The sequence below is a fragment of the Electrona antarctica genome, assembly GCF_951216825.1.
Source record: "Electrona antarctica genome assembly, chromosome: 20".
NCBI lineage: Eukaryota > Metazoa > Chordata > Actinopteri > Myctophiformes > Myctophidae > Electrona > Electrona antarctica.
The window spans coordinates 507,176-527,018 of NC_136801.1; the positions used below are offsets into that span (position 1 = coordinate 507,176).

Consider the following 19,843-nt stretch of genomic DNA (forward strand, 5'->3'; position numbering starts at 1 on the left):
CTGTGACAGCGATAGGTAAGTTGTGACAGCGATAGGTAAGCTGTGACAGCGATAGGTAAGCTGTGACAGCGATAGGTAAGCTGTGACAGCGATAGGTACACTGTGACAGCGATAGGTAAGCTGTGACAGCGATAGGTACACTGTGACAGCGATAGGTAAGCTGTGACAGCGATAGGTACACTGTGACAGCGATAGGTACACTGTGACAGCGATAGGTACACTGTGACAGCGATAGGTAAGCTGTGACAGCGATAGGTACACTGTGACAGCGATAGGTAAGCTGTGACAGCGATAGGTACACTGTGACAGCGATAGGTACACTGTGACAGCGATAGGTACACTGTGACAGCGATAGGTGCACTGTGACAGCGATAGGTACACTGTGACAGCGATAGGTAAGCTGTGACAGCGATAGGTAAGCTGTGACAGCGATAGGTACACTGTGACAGCGATAGGTAAGCTGTGACAGCGATAGGTAAGCTGTGACAGCGATAGGTAAGTTGTGACAGCGATAGGTAAGCTGTGACAGCGATAGGTAAGTTGTGACAGCGATAGGTAAGTTGTGACAGCGATAGGTAAGTTGTGACAGCGATAGGTAAGCTGTGACAGCGATAGGTAAGCTGTGACAGCGATAGGTAAGTTGTGACAGCGATAGGTAAGTTGTGACAGCGATAGGTAAGTTGTGACAGCGATAGGTAAGCTGTGACAGCGATAGGTACACTGTGACAGCGATAGGTAAGTATCCCACATGCAGTGGTTGTGATGCGGTAGCGGTTTCGGGTGTTATCTGACGATTTAACCCATTCTGGGCGGGACCCTTTTTGGTGTTTTAATCATTATGTTATGGTTTAGCTATTGAAAAATAGCAGATATACATGCTCATAGCGCGGCACCGAGTGCCCCGCTACGAGCTATTTTTGGCGGTTATAGGGTTAGGGTTTCCTATAGTGGCCTACTGGCGGTTATAGGGTTAGGGTTTCCTATAGTGGCCTACTGGTTGTTATAGGGTTTCCTATAGTGGCCTACTGGCGGTTATAGGGTTAGGGTTTCCTATAGTGGCCTACTGGCGGTTATAGGGTTAGGGTTTCCTATAGTGGCCTACTGGTGGTTATAGGGTTAGTGTTTCCTATAGTGGCCTACTGGTGGTTATAGGGTTAGGGTTTCCTATAGTGGCCTACTGGCGGTTATAGGGTTAGGGTTTCCTATAGTGGCCTACTGGCGGTTATAGGGTTAGGGTTTCCTATAGTGGCCTACTGGCGGTTATAGGGTTAGGGTTTCCTATAGTGGCCTACTGGCGGTTATAGGGTTAGGGTTTCCTATAGTGGCCTACTGGCGGTTATAGGGTTAGGGTTTCCTATAGTGGCCTACTGGCGGTTATAGGGTTAGGGTTTCCTATAGTGGCCTACTGGCGGTTATAGGGTTAGGGTTTCCTATAGTGGCCTACTGGCGGTTATAGGGTTAGGGTTTCCTATAGTGGCCTACTGGCGGTTATAGGGTTAGGGTTTCCTATAGTGGCCTACTGGCGGTTATAGGGTTAGGGTTTCCTATAGTGGCCTACTGGCGGTTATAGGGTTAGGGTTTCCTATAGTGGCCTACTGGCGGTTATAGGGTTAGGGTTTCCTATAGTGGCCTACTGGCGGTTATAGGGTTAGGGTTTCCTATAGTGGCCTACTGGCGGTTATAGGGTTAGGGTTTCCTATAGTGGCCTACTGGCGGTTATAGGGTTAGGGTTTCCTATAGTGGCCTACTGGCGGTTATAGGGTTAGGGTTTCCTATAGTGGCCTACTGGCGGTTATAGGGTTTCCTATAGTGGCCTACTGGCGGTTATAGGTTTAGGGTTTCCTATAGTGGCCTACTGGCGGTTATAGGGTTAGGGTTTCCTATAGTGGTCTACTGGCGGTTATAGGGTTAGGGTTTCCTATAGTGGCCTACTGGCGGTTATAGGGTTAGGGTTTCCTATAGTGGCCTACTGGCGGTTATAGGGTTAGGGTTTCCTATAGTGGCCTACTGGTGGTTATAGGGTTAGGGTTTCCTATAGTAGCCTACTGGTGGTTATAGGGTTAGGGTTTCCTATAGTGGCCTACTGGCGGTTATAGGGTTAGGGTTTCCTATAGTGTCCTACTGGCGGTTATAGGGTTAGGGTTTCCTATAGTGGCCTACTGGTGGTTATAGGGTTAGGGTTTCCTATAGTGGCCTACTGGTGGTTATAGGGTTAGGGTTTCCTATAGTGGTCTACTGGCGGTTATAGGGTTAGGGTTTCCTATAGTGGCCTACTGGTGGTTATAGGGTTAGGGTTTCCTATAGTGGCCTACTGGCGGTTATAGGGTTAGGGTTTCCTATAGTGGCCTACTGGCGGTTATAGGGTTAGGGTTTCCTATAGTGGCCTACTGGCGGTTATAGGGTCAGGGTTTCCTATAGTGGCCTACTGGTGGTTGTAGGGTTAGGGTTTCCTATAGTGGCCTACTGGCGGTTATAGGGTTAGGGTTTCCTATAGTGGCCTACTGGCGGTTATAGGGTTAGGGTTTCCTATAGTGGCCTACTGGTGGTTATAGGGTTAGGGTTTCCTATAGTGGCCTACTGGCGGTTATAGGGTTAGGGTTTCCTATAGTGGCCTACTGGTGGTTATAGGGTTAGGGTTTCCTATACTGGCCTACTGGTGGTTATAGGGTTAGGGTTTCCTATAGTGGCCTACTGGTGGTTATAGGGTTAGGGTTTCCTATAGTGGCCTACTGGCGGTTATAGGGTTAGGGTTTCCTATAGTGGCCTACTGGTGGTTATAGGGTTAGGGTTTCCTATAGTGTCCTACTGGTGGTTATAGGGTTAGGGTTTCCTATAGTGGCCTACTGGTGGTTATAGGGTTAGGGTTTCCTATAGTGTCCTACTGGCGGTTATAGGGTTAGGGTTTCCTATAGTGGCCTACTGGCGGTTATAGGGTTAGCGTTTCCTATAGTGGCCTACTGGCGGTTATAGGGTTAGGGTTTCCTATAGTGCCCTACTGGCGGTTATATGGTTAGGGTTTCCTATAGTGGCCTAATGGCGGTTATAGGGTTAGGGTTTCCTATAGTGGCCTACTGGTTGTTATAGGGTTTCCTATAGTGCCCTACTGGCGGTTATAGGGTTAGGGTTTCCTATAGTGGCCTACTGGTGGTTATAGGGTTAGGGTTTCCTATAGTAGCCTAATGGCGGTTATAGGGTTAGGGTTTCCTATAGTGGCCTACTGGTGGTTATAGGGTTAGGGTTTCCTATAGTGTCCTACTGGCGGTTATAGGGTTTCCTATAGTGGCCTACTGGCGGTTATAGGGTTAAGGTTTCCTATAGTGGCCTACTGGTGGTTATATGGTTAGTGTTTCCTATAGTGGCCTACTGGCGGTTATAGGGTTAAGGTTTCCTATAGTGGCCTACTGGTGGTTATAGGGTTAAGGTTTCCTATAGTGGCCTACTGGCGGTTATAGGGTTAGGGTTTCCTATAGTGGCCTACTGGCGGTTATAGGGTTAGGGTTTCCTATAGTGGCCTACTGGTGGTTATAGGGTTAGGGTTTCCTATAGTGTCCTACTGGCGGTTATAGGGTTAGGGTTTCCTATAGTGGCCTACTGGCGGTTATAGGGTTAAGGTTTCCTATAGTAGCCTAATGGTGGTTATAGGGTTAGGGTTTCCTATAGTGGCCTACTGGCGGTTATAGGGTTAGGGTTTCCTATAGTGGCGTACTGGCGGTTATAGGGTTAGGGTTTCCTATAGTGGCCTACTGGCGGTTATAGGGTTAGGGTTTCCTATAGTGGCCTACTGGTGGTTATAGGGTTAGGGTTTCCTATAGTGGCCTACTGGCGGTTATAGGGTTAGGGTTTCCTATAGTAGCCTACTGGCGGTTATAGGGTTTCCTATAGTGGCCTACTGGCGGTTATAGGGTTAGGGTTTCCTATAGTGGCCTAATGGCGGTTATAGGGTTAGGGTTTCCTATAGTGGCCTACTGGCGGTTATAGGGTTAGGGTTTCCTATAGTGGCCTACTGGCGGTTATAGGGTTAGGGTTTCCTATAGTGGCCTACTGGCGGTTATAGGGTTAGGGTTTCCTATAGTGGCCTACTGGTGGTTATAGGGTTAGGGTTTCCTATAGTGGCCTACTGGCGGTTATAGGGTTAGGGTTTCCTATAGTGGCCTACTGGTGGTTATAGGGTTAGGGTTTCCTATAGTGGCCTACTGGCGGTTATAGGGTTAGGGTTTCCTATAGTGGCCTACTGGCGGTTATAGGGTTAGGGTTTCCTATAGTGGCCTACTGGCGGTTATAGGGTTAGGGTTTCCTATAGTGGCCTACTGGCGGTTATAGGCAGTATGTAGGAAATGTTGTCCATCGCATGGTCTTGATAAACAAACATAATGTGGTGATTCATTGATCGGTCGATAACATCTGTGTGTGGTCCAGGTGCTTTAGCCCCTCCTATACACAGGTTTGTTTTTAGTTCAATGTTTGTTTGTCAAACGCCATTGACAATGAAGGGAACATTTAACGTCATAATGTGCCTCATTTACATCATATTGTCTCTTTATTGTTAATGGCGTTTAATGTTTGTGTTGACGCCATCAACCGTTTTTTTTGCGGCTTTCGCCTTTATTTTATATATTTTTATGGAGGGACAGACAGTAGGCTGACAGGAGATGGGGGAGAGAGATGGGGGGAAGACATGCAGTAAAGGCCGTCGGGATCGGGAGTCGAACCCGCAGCACACTGCCAGACTGGATTACCAGCCAAGGTGCCTGGACCGCTGACCCGCAGCCCAGGCTGGACCGCTGAGCCACGGCCCAGGCCGGCACCGTTTGTTTTACATCACCATTACAATCATTTTAATATATTAGCACCCCTCACTTCACACGGGTGTGATTTTCTTTCGTGACTTACGTGACGACGGTGTAGGGGCTGGACGTGAAGGCGTGGCCGGGCGGGTAGATGTACGGAACGCGGAAATAGAAGAGCAGGTAGGTGAGGAGAGGCCCCATACATTCTGACAGGAACACCTGGAATATATAGGAGGAGGAGGAGGTAAGGAGAGGCCCCATACACTCTGACAGGAACACCTGGAATATATAGGAGGAGGAGGAGGTAAGGAGAGGCCCCATACACTCTGACAGGAACACCTGGAATATATAGGAGGAGGAGGAGGTAAGGAGAGGCCCCATACACTCTGACAGGAACACCTGGAATATATAGGAGGAGGAGGAGGTAAGGAGAGGCCCCATACACTCTGACAGGAACACCTGGAATATAGAGGAGGAGGAGGAGGAGAGGAGAGGCCCCATACACTCTGATAGAAACACCTGGAATATATAGTAGGAGGAGGAGGGGGAGGAGAGGAGAGGAGAGGCCCCATACACTCTGACAGGAACACCTGGAATATAGAGGAGGAGGAGGAGGAGGAGGAGAGGCCCCATACACTCTGATAGAAACACCTGGAATATATAGTAGGAGGAGGAGGAGGAGGAGGAGAGGAGAGGCCCCATACACTCTGACAGGAACACCTGGAATATATAGGAGGAGGAGGTGAGGAGAGAGCCCCATACACTCTGATAGAAACACCTGGAATATAGAGGAGGAGGAGGAGGTGAGGAGAGGCCCCATACACTCTGACAGGAACACCTGGAATATATAGGAGGAGAGGACCCCATACACTCTGACAGGAACACCTGGAATATATAGGAGAGGAGGAGGAGAGGAGAGGACCCCATACACTCTGACAGGAACACCTGGAATATATAGGAGAGGAGGAGGAGAGGACCCCATACACTCTGACAGGAACACCTGGAATATATAGGAGGAGAGGAGAGGACCCCATACACTCTGACAGGAACACCTGGAATATATAGGAGGAGAGGAGAGGACCCCATACACATATTCCAGGTGTTTTAAATATAAACACCTGGAATATATAGGAGGAGGAGGAGATAAGGAGAGGCCCCCATACACTCTGATATAAACACCTGGAATATATAGGAGAGGAGGAGGAGAGGAGAGGAGAGGACCCCATACACTCTGATATAAACACCTGGAATATATAGGAGAGGAGGAGGAGAAGAGAGGCCCCATACACTCTGATAGGAACACCTGGAATATATAGGAGGAGGAGGAGAGGCCCCATACACTCTGATAGAAACACCTGGAATATATAGGAGGAGAGGACCCCATACACTCTGATAGAAACACCTGGAATATAGAGGAGGAGGAGGAGGGGAGGAGAGGACCCCATACACTCTGATATAAACACCTGGAATATATAGGAGGAGGAGGAGGAGAGGAGAGGACCCCATAGACTCTGATAGAAACACCTGGAATATATAGGAGGAGGAGAGGAGAGGCCCCATACACTGTGATATAAACACCTGGAGGAGAGGAGAGGCCCCATACACTGTGATAGAAACACCTGGAATATATAGGAGGAGGAGGAGGAGAGGAGAGGACCCCATACACTCTGATAGAAACACCTGGAATATATAGGAGGAGGAGAGGAGAGGAGAGGCCCCATACACTGTGATATAAACACCTGGAGGAGAGGAGAGGCCCCATACACTGTGATAGAAACACCTGGAATATATAGGAGGAGGAGAGGACCCCATACACTCTGAGAGGAACACCTGGAATATATAGGAGGAGGAGGAGAGGAGAGGCCCCATACACTCTGATATAAACACCTGGAATATAGAGGAGGTGAGGAGAGGACCCATACACTCTGATAGAAACACCTGGAATATAGAGGAGGAGGAGAGGAGAGGACCCCATACACTCTGATAGGAACACCTGGAATATATAGGAGGTGAGGAGAGGACCCCATACACTCTGACAGGAACACCTGGAATATATAGGAGGAGGTAAGGAGAGGCCCCATACACTCTGATAGGAACACCTGGAATATATAGGAGGAGGAGAGGAGAGGACCCCATACACTCTGACAGGAACACCTGGAATATATAGGAGGAGGAGAGGAGAGGACCCCATACACTCTGACAGGAACACCTGGAATATATAGGAGGAGGAGAGGAGAGGACCCCATACACTCTGACAGGAACACCTGGAATATATAGGAGGAGGAGGAGAGGAGAGGCCCCATACACTCTGATAGGAACACCTGGAATATATAGGAGGAGGAGGAGGAGATGAGAGGACCCCATACACTCTGAAAGAAACACCTGGAATATATACTGTAGGAGGTGAGGAGAGGACCCCATACACTCTGATAGGAACACCTGGAATATATAGGAGGAGGTGAGGAGAGGCCCCATACACTCTGATAGGAACACCTGGAATATATAGGAGGAGGAGAGGACCCCATACACTCTGATAGAAACACCTGGAATATATAGGAGGAGGAGGAGGAGAGGAGAGGACCCCATACACTCTGACAGGAAAACCTGGAATATATAGAGGAGGAGGAGAGGAGAGGACCCCATACACTGATAGAAACACCTGGAATATATAGGAGGAGGAGAGGAGAGGACCCCATACACTCTGATAGGAACACCTGGGATATATAGGAGGGGGAGGAGGAGAGGAGAGGACCCCATACACTCTGATAGGAACACCTGGAATATATAGAGGAGGAGAGGTGAACCCATACACTCTGATAGGAACACCTGGAATATATAGAGGAGGAGAGGTGAACCCATACACTCTGATAGGAACACCTGGAATATATAGGAGGAGAGGAGAGGAGAGGACCCCATACACTCTGATAGGAACACCTGGAATATATAGGAGGAGAGGAGAGGACCCCATACACTCTGATAGGAACACCTGGAATATATAGAGGAGGAGAGGTGACCCCATACACTCTGATAGAAACACCTGGAATATATAGAGGAGGAGAGGAGACGACCCCATACACTCTGATAGGAACACCTGGAATATATAGAGGAGGAGAGGTGACCCCATACACTCTGATAGGAACACCTGGAATATATAGGAGGAGAGGAGAGGACCCCATACACTCTGATAGGAACACCTGGAATATATAGGAGGAGAGGAGATGACCCCATACACTGATAGAAACACCTGGAATATATAGAGGAGGAGAGGAGAGGCCCCATACACTCTGATAGAAACACCTGGAGTATAGAGGAGGAGAGGAGATGACCCCATACACTCTGACAGGAACACCTGGAATATAGAGGAGGAGAGGAGAGGCCCCCATACACTCTGATAGGAACACCTAGAATATATAGGAGGAGGAGAGGAGAGGACCCCATACACTCTGACAGGAACACCTGGAATATAGAGGAGGAGAGGAGGGGCCCCCATACACTCTGATAGGAACACCTAGAATATATAGGAGGAGGAGAGGAGGGGCCCCCATACACTCTGACAGGAACACCTGGAATATATAGAGGAGGAGAGGAGAGGACCCCATACACTCTGATACCTGGAATATATAGGAGGAGAGAAGAGGACCCCATACACTCTGATACCTGGAATATATAGGAGGAGAGGAGAGGACCCCATACACTCTGATACCTGGAATATATAGGAGGAGGAGGAGAGGAGAGGACCCCATACACTCTGATAGGAACACCTGGAATATATAGGAGGAGAGGAGATGACCCCATACACTCTGATAGGAACACCTGGAATATATAGGAGGAGAGGAGATGACCCCCCATACACTCTGATAGGAACACCTGGAATATATAGGAGGAGAGGAGATGACCCCATACACTCTGATAGGAACACCTGGAATATATAGGAGGAGAGGAGATGACCCCATACACTTAAAGTGCATGGGTGTTAAACCAGTAACCTATCTTAAAGTAAACCACTAGCTGTAGAGATAGGGTGCGTTTAGTTCTTACCATGGGCCACCCTAGCTGTAGAGACAGGGTGCGTTTAGTTCTCACCATGGGCCACCCTAGCTGTAGAGATAGAGACAGGGTGCGTTTAGTTCTCACCATGGGCCACCCTAGCTGTAGAGATAGAGACAGGGTGCGTTTAGTTCTTACCATGGGCCACCCTAGCTGTAGAGATAGGGTGTGTTTAGTTCTTACCATGGGCCACCCTAGCTGTAGAGATAGAGACAGGGTGCGTTTAGTTCTTACCATGGGCCACCCTAGCTGTAGAGATAGAGACAGGGTGCGTTTAGTTCTTACCATGGGCCACCCTAGCTGTAGAGATAGGGTGCGTTTAGTTCTTACCATGGGCCACCCTAGCTGTAGAGATAGGGTGCGTTTAGTTCTTACCATGGGCCACCCTAGCTGTAGAGATAGAGACAGGGTGCGTTTAGTTCTTACCATGGGCCACCCTAGCTGTAGAGATAGGGTGCGTTTAGTTCTTACCATGGGCCACCCTAGCTGTAGAGATAGAGACAGGGTGCGTTTAGTTCTTACCATGGGCCACCCTAGCTGTAGAGATAGGGTGCGTTTAGTTCTTACCATGGGCCACCCTAGCTGTAGAGATAGGGTGCGTTTAGTTCTTACCATGGGCCACCCTAGCTGTAGAGATAGAGACAGGGTGCGTTTAGTTCTTACCATGGGCCACCCTAGCTGTAGAGATAGGGTGCGTTTAGTTCTTACCATGGGCCACCCTAGCTGCGGTCCCAGGTCTGTGAAGTACATGGTAGCTGTGGTTCCGACCGGTAGAGACTGTAAGGTGTCTTCATCTGACAGGGCTTTGCCGTCTGGAGCACAAAAACAAACGCACACGCAAAGACACAACGATTGAGTTATATAAACAATATTCTTTATTCTTTCTTTATTCTTTATTCGGAGGCCCGTAGAGAGAGAGAGAGAGAGAGAGAGAGAGAGAGAGAGAGAGAGAGAGAGAGAGAGAGAGAGAGAGAGAGAGAGAGAGAGAGAGAGGAGACAGAGGGGGAGAGAGAGAGAGAGAGAGAGAGAGAGAGAGAGAGAGAGAGAGAGAGAGAGTACCAATAAGAGAGAGAGAGAGAGAGAGAGAGAGAGAGAGAGAGAGAGAGGGAGAGGGAGAGGGAGAGGGAGAGGGAGAGGGAGAGAGAGAGAGAGTACCAATAAGAGAGAGAGAGAGAGAGAGAGAGAGAGAGAGAGAGAGAGAGAGAGAGAGAGAGAGACTAGACTGTATTCTATGATGAATCATTGTGAGGTAATCACCACACATGTGTGTACTCACTTGGGTAAAGCTTTAGGGCCTGTCTAGATGGATACCAATGGGGATCTGCACACACACACACACACACACACACACACACACACACACACACACACACACACACACACACACACACACACACACACACACACACACACACACACACACACACACACATAACGTGACAACTTTATCGTCAACATTACCAGAAGCTTCTAATAATAATTTTTTCCATACTTCCAACTATACATCAGTTAATGTTTAAATCATTAATATTAACACAATCAGCGCCGGGATTCCTTCAAAATAGAACAGTAGAAAAATAGAACAACAAAATAGAACCAAATAGAACAACTGTGACACGTTGTGAGCTTGTAGATCTGCTATTTTCAGCGTGCAACCAAGTGTAAAATGACTCATACTGGATCTCTTGTCCACTAGTCCCTTCCTAACATTTTAGTCTAGTTTTTATTTGTTGACGAAATTGGCAGTATATTTAGTCTTAGTTTTAGTCACCACAGCTTAGTTTTCATTTAGTTTCCATTTAGTTTTAATGTAGTTTTCATTTAGTTTCATCAGTGGAAAAAGGTAGTCAACGAACATTTTTTTTCTTAGTTTTAGTTGATAAAAAAACATTTGCATAGCGAGACCGAACAGTATATTTGGCGTGAAATGTGACTCTTTTTGATACAGAGACAGTCATGGTGGCAAGACTAACAAACAACACTTTAAGTGTTCAGGAGAGGAGAAAACAAGACTAATTGTTCAGGAGAGGAGAAAACAAGACTAACTGTTCAGGAGAGGAGAAAACAAGACTAACTGTTCAGGAGAGGAGAAAACAAGACTAACTGTTCTGGAGAGGAGTAAACAAGACTAACTGTTCAGGAGAGGAGAAAACAAGACTAACTGTTCAGGAGAGGAGAAAACAAGACTAACTGTTCAGGAGAGGAGAAAACAAGACTAACTGTTCAGGGGAGGAGAAAACAAGACTAACTGTTCAGGAGAGGAGAAAACAAGACTAACTGTTCAGGAGAGGAGAAAACAAGACTAACTGTTCTGGAGAGGAGTAAACAAGACTAACTGTTCAGGAGAGGAGAAAACAAGACTAACTGTTCAGGAGAGGAGAAAACAAGACTAACTGTTCAGGAGAGGAGAAAACAAGACTAACTGTTCTGGAGAGGAGAAAACAAGACTAACTGTTCAGGAGAGGAGAAAACAAGACTAACTGTTCAGGAGAGGAGAAAACAAGACTAACTGTTCAGGAGAGGAGAAAACAAGACTAACTGTTCAGGAGAGGAGAAAACAAGACTAACTGTTCTGGAGAGGAGTAAACAAGACTAACTGTTCAGGAGAGGAGAAAACAAGACTAACTGTTCAGGAGAGGAGAAAACAAGACTAACTGTTCAGGAGAGGAGAAAACAAGACTAACTGTTCTGGAGAGGAGAAAACAAGACTAACTGTTCAGGAGAGGAGAAAACAAGACTAACTGTTCAGGAGAGGAGAAAACAAGACTAACTGTTCAGGAGAGGAGAAAACAAGACTAACTGTTCAGGAGAGGAGAAAACAAGACTAACTGTTCAGGAGAGGAGAAAACAAGACTAACTGTTCAGGAGAGGAGAAAACAAGACTAACTGTTCAGGAGAGGAGAAAACAAGACTAACTGTTCTGGAGAGGAGAAAACAAGACTAACTGTTCAGGAGAGGAGAAAACAAGACTAACTGTTCAGGAGAGGAGAAAACTAGACTAACTGTTCAGGAGAGGAGAAAACAAGACTAACTGTTCAGGAGAGGAGAAAACAAGACTAAGTGTTCAGGAGAGGAGAAAACAAGACTAACTGTTCAGGAGAGGAGAAAACAAGACTAACTGTTCAGGAGAGGAGAAAACAAGACTAACTGTTCAGGAGAGGAGAAAACAAGACTAAGTGTTCAGGAGAGGAGAAAACAAGACTAAGTGTTCAGGAGAGGAGAAAACAAGACTAACTGTTCAGGAGAGGAGAAAACAAGATTAACTGTTCAGGAGAGGAGAAAACAAGACTAACTGTTCAGGAGAGGAGAAAACAAGACTAAGTGTTCAGGAGAGGCGAAAACAAGACTAACTGTTCAGGAGAGGAGAAAACAAGACTAAGTGTTGAGGAGAGGAGAAAACAAGACTAACTGTTCAGGAGAGGAGAAAACAAGACTAACTGTTCTGGAGAGGAGAAAACAAGACTAACTGTTCAGAAGAGGAGAAAACAAGACTAACTGTTCAGGAGAGGAGAAAACAAGACTAACTGTTCAGGAGAGGAGAAAACAAGACTAACTGTTCAGGAGAGGAGAAAAACAAGACTAACTGTTCAGGAGAGGAGAAAACAAGACTAACTGTTCTGGAGAGGAGAAAACAAGACTAACTGTAAAGGAGAGGAGAAAACAAGACTAACTGTTCAGGAGAGGAGAAAACAAGACTAACTGTTCAGGAGAGGAGAAAACAAGACTAACTGTTCAGGAGAGGAGAAACACAAGACTAACTGTTCAGGAGAGGAGAAAACAAGACTAACTGTTCAGGAGAGGAGAAAACAAGACTAACTGTTCTGGAGAGGAGAAAACAAGACTAACTGTTCAGGAGAGGAGAAAACAAGACTAACTGTTCAGGAGAGGAGAAAACAAGACTAACTGTTCAGGAGGAGAAAAACGGTTTGTTTTTTTAATCCAAAATGAGTTAATAGTACAGGCAGACTCTTCACATACTAAAGCATGTCTGATGAAATCGACATGTAAATATGAAATAAATGCTTAAACATGTAGCTAGGTGTAATGTTAGAGACCACAGAAGACATGTAAATATGAAATAAATGCTTAAACATGTAGCTAGGTGTAATGTTAGAGACCACAGAAGACATGTAAATATGAAATAAATGCTTAAACATGTAGCTAGGTGTAATGTTAGAGACCACAGAAGACATGTAAATATGAAATAAATGCTTAAAGGGGCATTCCACTAATTTTCAACATTTTACCATGTCATTAATATACCTTAGAGCTGTTGTGTGGAAATAATAAAAAAGTTCCCCCATTCTGTGTTTCCTAGAACTAGAGGTCTGAAAAACATCATTAACATGGTGAAACACATCTTGATGACATCATCAAGATGTGTTTCACCATGTTAATGATTTTTTTCATAATTACAGTTCTAGGAAACACAAAATGGGGGGACTTTTTGATTATTTCCACACAACAGCTCTAAGGTATATTAATGACATAGTAAAATGTTGAAAATGGGTGGTTTTCCCCTTTAAACATGTAGCTAGGTGTAATGTTAGAGACCACAGAAGACATGTAAATATGAAATAAATGCTTAAACATGTAGCTAGGTGTAATGTTAGAGACCACAGAAGACATGTAAATATGAAATAAATGCTTAAACATGTAGCTAGGTGTAATGTTAGAGACCACAGAAGACATGTACATATGAAATAAATGCTTAAACATGTAGCTAGGTGTAATGTTAGAGACCACAGAAGACATGTAAATATGAAATAAATGCTTAAACATGTAGCTAGGTCTAGGTGTAATGTTAGAGACCACAGAAGACATGTAAATATGAAATAAATGCTTAAACATGTAGCTAGGTGTAATGTTAGAGTCCACAGAAGTGAACCTTTCAAGCCTGTTTCAAGCCAACTCTCTGTTTCTCTGCAAGACATTACTCTATAAGCCACATCTCCAAAACTGGTGGGTCAAACTGAACAACCAATATGTCAATTTGAAGCAACGGTTCCCTGCTTTCACATGACACGGACAAAAAGAATGAACACTCACTTGATCTGTGAAAAAGTGTCTTGATTTCTGCTATGGTGGTGTGAGGCTCCAACTGCATGGAATGCAAAACGTACAAGTGTGGTTATAGTCATTTCCTCTGGTGGAATTAACAAAGAACGTTTACTACTCAACCAGTATAGTGTGGAGAACGACTTCAACGTTATTTTACTCTTGAATATATATTGTCACATAATTTATACCTTACTCCACTACATGTCAGAGGCAAATCATATATTGGCCTATAGTTTTTACTCCACTACAATTATATGAAAAGTATTACTTAGTTACTTTGCAGATTTGTACTAACTAGCTATAGGCCATTATGAAAATAGCAACAAGCTCACAATGATATGTGTTGTGAGCTTGTAGATCTATGCTATACAAAAATACAATGTTTGTAATGCTAGTGTATTCTTATACTTTTCATTTTGATACTTTAAGCACATAATATAGCATATTTCTTAGAGCAAATGTGGGGCGTGGAGATGTTCTCCCACTGTCTATATGGCTGCATTACTCTATAAACCACATCTTAATCTGCTGTATGGTTAATCTGTCTCTGGCAAATAGGACAACATCTCATGCACTAATGGAATTTGTTGAGACAGTAACTACGGCACTAGAAAATAAAGATTATGCAATAGGAGTTTTTCTTGATCTTAGTAAAGCATTTGATACGGTACATTATGACTTATTATTATATAAATTAGAAAAATATGGAATTAGAGGATTAGCCCTCTCCTGGGTAAGTAGTTATTTGCAAAACAGAAAACAGTATTAGATGTGGAATGTGGGGTTCCTCAGGGTTCCGTGTTGGGTCCATTGCTCTTCATCTTGTATGTAAATGATATGTGTGAGGTTTCAAAACTAATGAAAACAATAATATTTGCAGATGATACTAATTTGATCTGTAGTGGAGATAACCTGGAACAACTTCTGGAGACGGTGGAACAGGAACTAAAAAGGTTAAAGAGTTGGTTTGATTTTAATAAATTGACACTAAATTTAAGTAAAACTAAATACATAATATTTGGAAATCGTATAACTAATACAAATAAAAAACTTACAATAAACAAAATGGAAATTGAACAAGTGGATGAAGTCAAATTCCTTGGAGTAATAATAGATAATAAAGTATGTTGGAAGCCTCATATAAATTATATAAAAACTAAAATAGCCAAATCAATAGCAATACTATATAAAGTCAAAGATTTCTTAAATAAAAGTTCACTATATATGCTATACAATTCTTTTATATTGCCATACATAACATACTGTGTGGAAGTGTGGGGAAACACATATAAAACAAATACTAAATCAATATTTATCCTCCAAAAAAGAGCAATACGAATTGTAAATAAAACTGCCTACAGAGAACCAACAAACCAACTCTTTATCAATTTAAAAGCATTACATTTAAAGATCTGGTTGACATGAAAACAGTCCAATTAACGTATAAAGCACAAAACAAATTATTACCAAACAACATCCAGAGGTTGTTCCAGAAGAGAGAGAGTCATTATGATCTGAGAGGGGTATGTATGTTTAATCAGCCGTTAGTGAGGACCAATGCAAAATACCACTGTGTTTCAGTGAAAGGGGTTATCCTGTGGAATAAATGCAGGGATGAATTGAAACGATGTGAAACATGGAATAAGTTTAAAAAAATGTTTAAAAAAGATATAATAAATATATATATAGGATAGAATAGCTGGATACAGTGTGTACGCATATGTTTTAAAATGTGAGTGTAAAAATGTATGTCCTCAAGGGTCAACCTTGACCCTTGACTGTCTTGTATACAGTATATGCTTGACTATTTATTTTATGTTATTTTTTGATACACAAAGAAGGGGTAGGACCCGATAAGTTTTTAACTAAACTTCTTCCTATCCCTTTTTCGAACATAAATTATAAGGATATTAGATATACCTTGTTTTATTTCTTGTTTTATTATTATTTTAAATCTAGTTCTTCCTTTATTTCCATTGCCTGTTCTTTTATGTTTTAATATGTTCGAAATAAAAATATATACCTGCATGGTTAATCTGTCTATACCTGTATGGTTAATCTGTCTATACCTGCATGGTTAATCTGTCTATGGCTGTATGGTTAATCTGTCTATACCTGTATGGTTAATCTGTCTATACCTGCATGGTTAATCTGTATATACCTGCATGGTTAATCTGTCTATACCTGCATGGTTAATCTGTCTATACCTGCATGGTTAATCTGTCTATGGCTGCATGGTTAATCTGTCTATGCCTGTATGGTTAATCTGTCTATACCTGCATGGTTAATCTGTCTATACCTGCATGGTTAATCTGTCTATACCTGCATGGTTAATCTGTCTATACCTGCATGGTTAATCTGTCTATGGCTGCATGGTTAATCTGTCTATACCTGCATGGTTAATCTGTCTATACCTGTATGGTTAATCTGTCTATACCTGCATGGTTAATCTGTCTATGGCTGTATGGTTAATCTGTCTATGCCTGTATGGTTAATCTGTCTATACCTGCATGGTTAATCTGTCTATACCTGCATGGTTAATCTGTCTATACCTGCATGGTTAATCTGTCTATACCTGCATGGTTAATCTGTCTATACCTGCATGGTTAATATGTCTATACCTGCATGGTTAATCTGTCTATACCTGCATGGTTAATCTGTCTATACCTGCATGGTTAATCTGTCTATACCTGCATGGTTAATCTGTCTATACCGGCATGGTTCATCTGTCTATGGCTGTATGGTTAATCTGTCTATACCTGCATGGTTAATCTGTCTATACCGGCATGGTTAATCTGTCTATACCGGCATGGTTAATCTGTCTATACCTGCATGGTTAATCTGTCTATACCTGTATGGTTAATCTGTCTATACCTGCATGGTTAATCTGTCTATGGCTGTATGGTTAATCTGTCTATACCTGTATGGTTAATCTGTCTATACCTGCATGGTTAATCTGTATATACCTGCATGGTTAATCTGTCTATACCTGCATGGTTAATCTGTCTATACCTGCATGGTTAATCTGTCTATGGCTGCATGGTTAATCTGTCTATGCCTGTATGGTTAATCTGTCTATACCTGCATGGTTAATCTGTCTATACCTGCATGGTTAATCTGTCTATACCTGCATGGTTAATCTGTCTATACCTGCATGGTTAATCTGTCTATACCTGTATGGTTAATCTGTCTATACCTGCATGGTTAATCTGTCTGTACCTGCATGGTTAATCTGTCTATACCTGCATGGTTAATCTGTCTATACCTACATGGTTAATCTGTCTATACCTGCATGGTTAATCTGTCTATAGCTGTATGGTTAATCTGTCTATACCTGCATGGTTAATCTGTCTATACCTGCATGGTTAATCTGTCTATGGCTGCATGGTTAATCTGTCTATACCTGCATGGTTAATCTGTCGATACCTGCATGGTTAATCTGTCTATACCTGCATGGTTAATCTGTCTATACCTGCATGGTTAATCTGTCTATACCTGCATGGTTAATCTGTCTATGGCTGCATGGTTAATCTGTCTATACCTGCATGGTTAATCTGTCTATACCTGTATGGTTAATCTGTCTATACCTGCATGGTTAATCTGTCTATGGCTGTATGGTTAATCTGTCTATGCCTGTATGGTTAATCTGTCTATACCTGCATGGTTAATCTGTCTATACCTGCATGGTTAATCTGGCTATACCTGCATGGTTAATCTGTCTATACCTGCATGGTTAATCTGTCTATACCTGCATGGTTAATCTGTCTATACCTGCATGGTTAATCTGTCTATACCTGCATGGTTAATCTGTCTATACTTGCATGGTTAATCTGTCTATACCTGCATGGTTAATCTGTCTATGGCTGTATGGTTAATCTGTCTATACCTGCATGGTTAATCTGTCTATACTGGCATGGTTAATCTGTCTATACCTGCATGGTTAATCTGTCTATACCTGCATGGTTAATCTGTCTATACCTGCATGGTTAATCTGTCTATACCTGCATGGTTAATCTGTCTATACCTGCATGGTTAATCTGTCTATACCTGCATGGTTAATCTGTCTATACCTGCATGGTTAATCTGTCTATACCTGCATGGTTAATCTGTCTATACCTGCATGGTTAATCTGTCTATAGCTGTATGGTTAATCTGTCTATACCTGCATGGTTAATCTGTCTATACCTGCATGGTTAATCTGTCTATGGCTGTATGGTTAATCTGTCTATACCTGCATGGTTAATCTGTCTATAGCTGTATGGTTAATCTGTCTATGCCTGTATGGTTAATCTGTCTATACCTGCATGGTTAATCTGTCTATACCTGCATGGTTAATCTGTCTATACCTGCATGGTTAATCTGTCTATACCTGCATGGTTAATCTGTCTATACCTGCATGGTTAATCTGTCTATACCTGCATGGTTAATCTGTCTATAGCTGTATGGTTAATCTGTCTATACCTGCATGGTTAATCTGTCTATACCTGCATGGTTAATCTGTCTATGGCTGTATGGTTAATCTGTCTATACCTGCATGGTTAATCTGTCTATAGCTGTATGGTTAATCTGTCTATGCCTGTATGGTTAATCTGTCTATACCTGCATGGTTAATCTGTCTATACCTGCATGGTTAATCTGTCTATACCTGCATGGTTAATCTGTCTATACCTGCATGGTTAATCTGTCTATACCTGCATGGTTAATCTGTCTATACCTGCATGGTTAATCTGTCTATACCTGCATGGTTAATCTGTCTATACCTGCATGGTTAATCTGTCTATACCTGCATGGTTAATCTGTCTATACCTGCATGGTTAATCTGTCTATACTTGCATGGTTAATCTGTCTATACCTGCATGGTTAATCTGTCTATGGCTGTATGGTTAATCTGTCTATAGCTGCATGGTTAATCTGTCTATACCTGCATGGTTAATCTGTCTATACCTGCATGGTTAATCTGTCTATACCTGCATGGTTAATCTGTCTATGGCTGTATGGTTAATCTGTCTATGGCTGCATGGTTAATCTGTCTATACCTGCATGGTTAATCTGTCTATACCTGCATGGTTAATCTGTCTATACCTGCATGGTTAATCTGTCTATACCTGCATGGTTAATCTGTCTATACCTGCATGGTTAATCTGTCTATAGCTGTATGGTTAATCTGTCTATACCTGCATGGTTAATCTGTCTATACCTGCATGGTTAATCTGTCTATGGCTGTATGGTTAATCTGTCTATACCTGCATGGTTAATCTGTCTATAGCTGTATGGTTAATCTGTCTATGCCTGTATGGTTAATCTGTCTATACCTGCATGGTTAATCTGTCTATACCTGCATGGTTAATCTGTCTATACTTGCATGGTTAATCTGTCTATACCTGCATGGTTAATCTGTCTATGGCTGTATGGTTAATCTGTCTATACCTGCATGGTTAATCTGTCTATACTGGCATGGTTAATCTGTCTATACCTGCATGGTTAATCTGTCTATACCTGCATGGTTAATCTGTCTATACCTGCATGGTTAATCTGTCTATACCTGCATGGTTAATCTGTCTATACCTGCATGGTTAATCTGTCTATACCTGCATGGTTAATCTGTCTATACCTGCATGGTTAATCTGTCTATACCTGCATGGTTAATCTGTCTATACCTGCATGGTTAATCTGTCTATACCTGCATGGTTAATCTGTCTATAGCTGTATGGTTAATCTGTCTATACCTGCATGGTTAATCTGTCTATACCTGCATGGTTAATCTGTCTATGGCTGTATGGTTAATCTGTCTATACCTGCATGGTTAATCTGTCTATAGCTGTATGGTTAATCTGTCTATACCTGCATGGTTAATCTGTCTATAGCTGTATGGCTAATCTGTCTATACCTGCATGGTTAATCTGTCTATACCTGCATGGTTAATCTGTCTATACCGGCATGGTTAATCT

The 19,843-nt window shown here is 43.1% G+C and overlaps 1 protein-coding gene across 1 annotated transcript in view; it reads right to left on the minus strand.

The window, feature by feature from the left end:
- Window positions 1-19,843, minus strand: part of tecrl2a (trans-2,3-enoyl-CoA reductase-like 2a) — a gene marked incomplete at its 3' end in the record, with an annotated part of 58,280 nt that overhangs the window by 17,849 nt on the left and 20,588 nt on the right. The window contains exons 3-6 of the mRNA XM_079489472.1: window positions 13,884-13,935; window positions 10,111-10,155; window positions 9,543-9,646; window positions 4,891-5,006 (exon numbers count right to left, since the gene is read on the minus strand). Of these exons, the coding sequence (XP_079345598.1) occupies window positions 4,891-5,006; window positions 9,543-9,646; window positions 10,111-10,155; window positions 13,884-13,935 (317 nt within the window). The remainder of the gene's footprint in view (window positions 1-4,890; window positions 5,007-9,542; window positions 9,647-10,110; window positions 10,156-13,883; window positions 13,936-19,843) is intronic.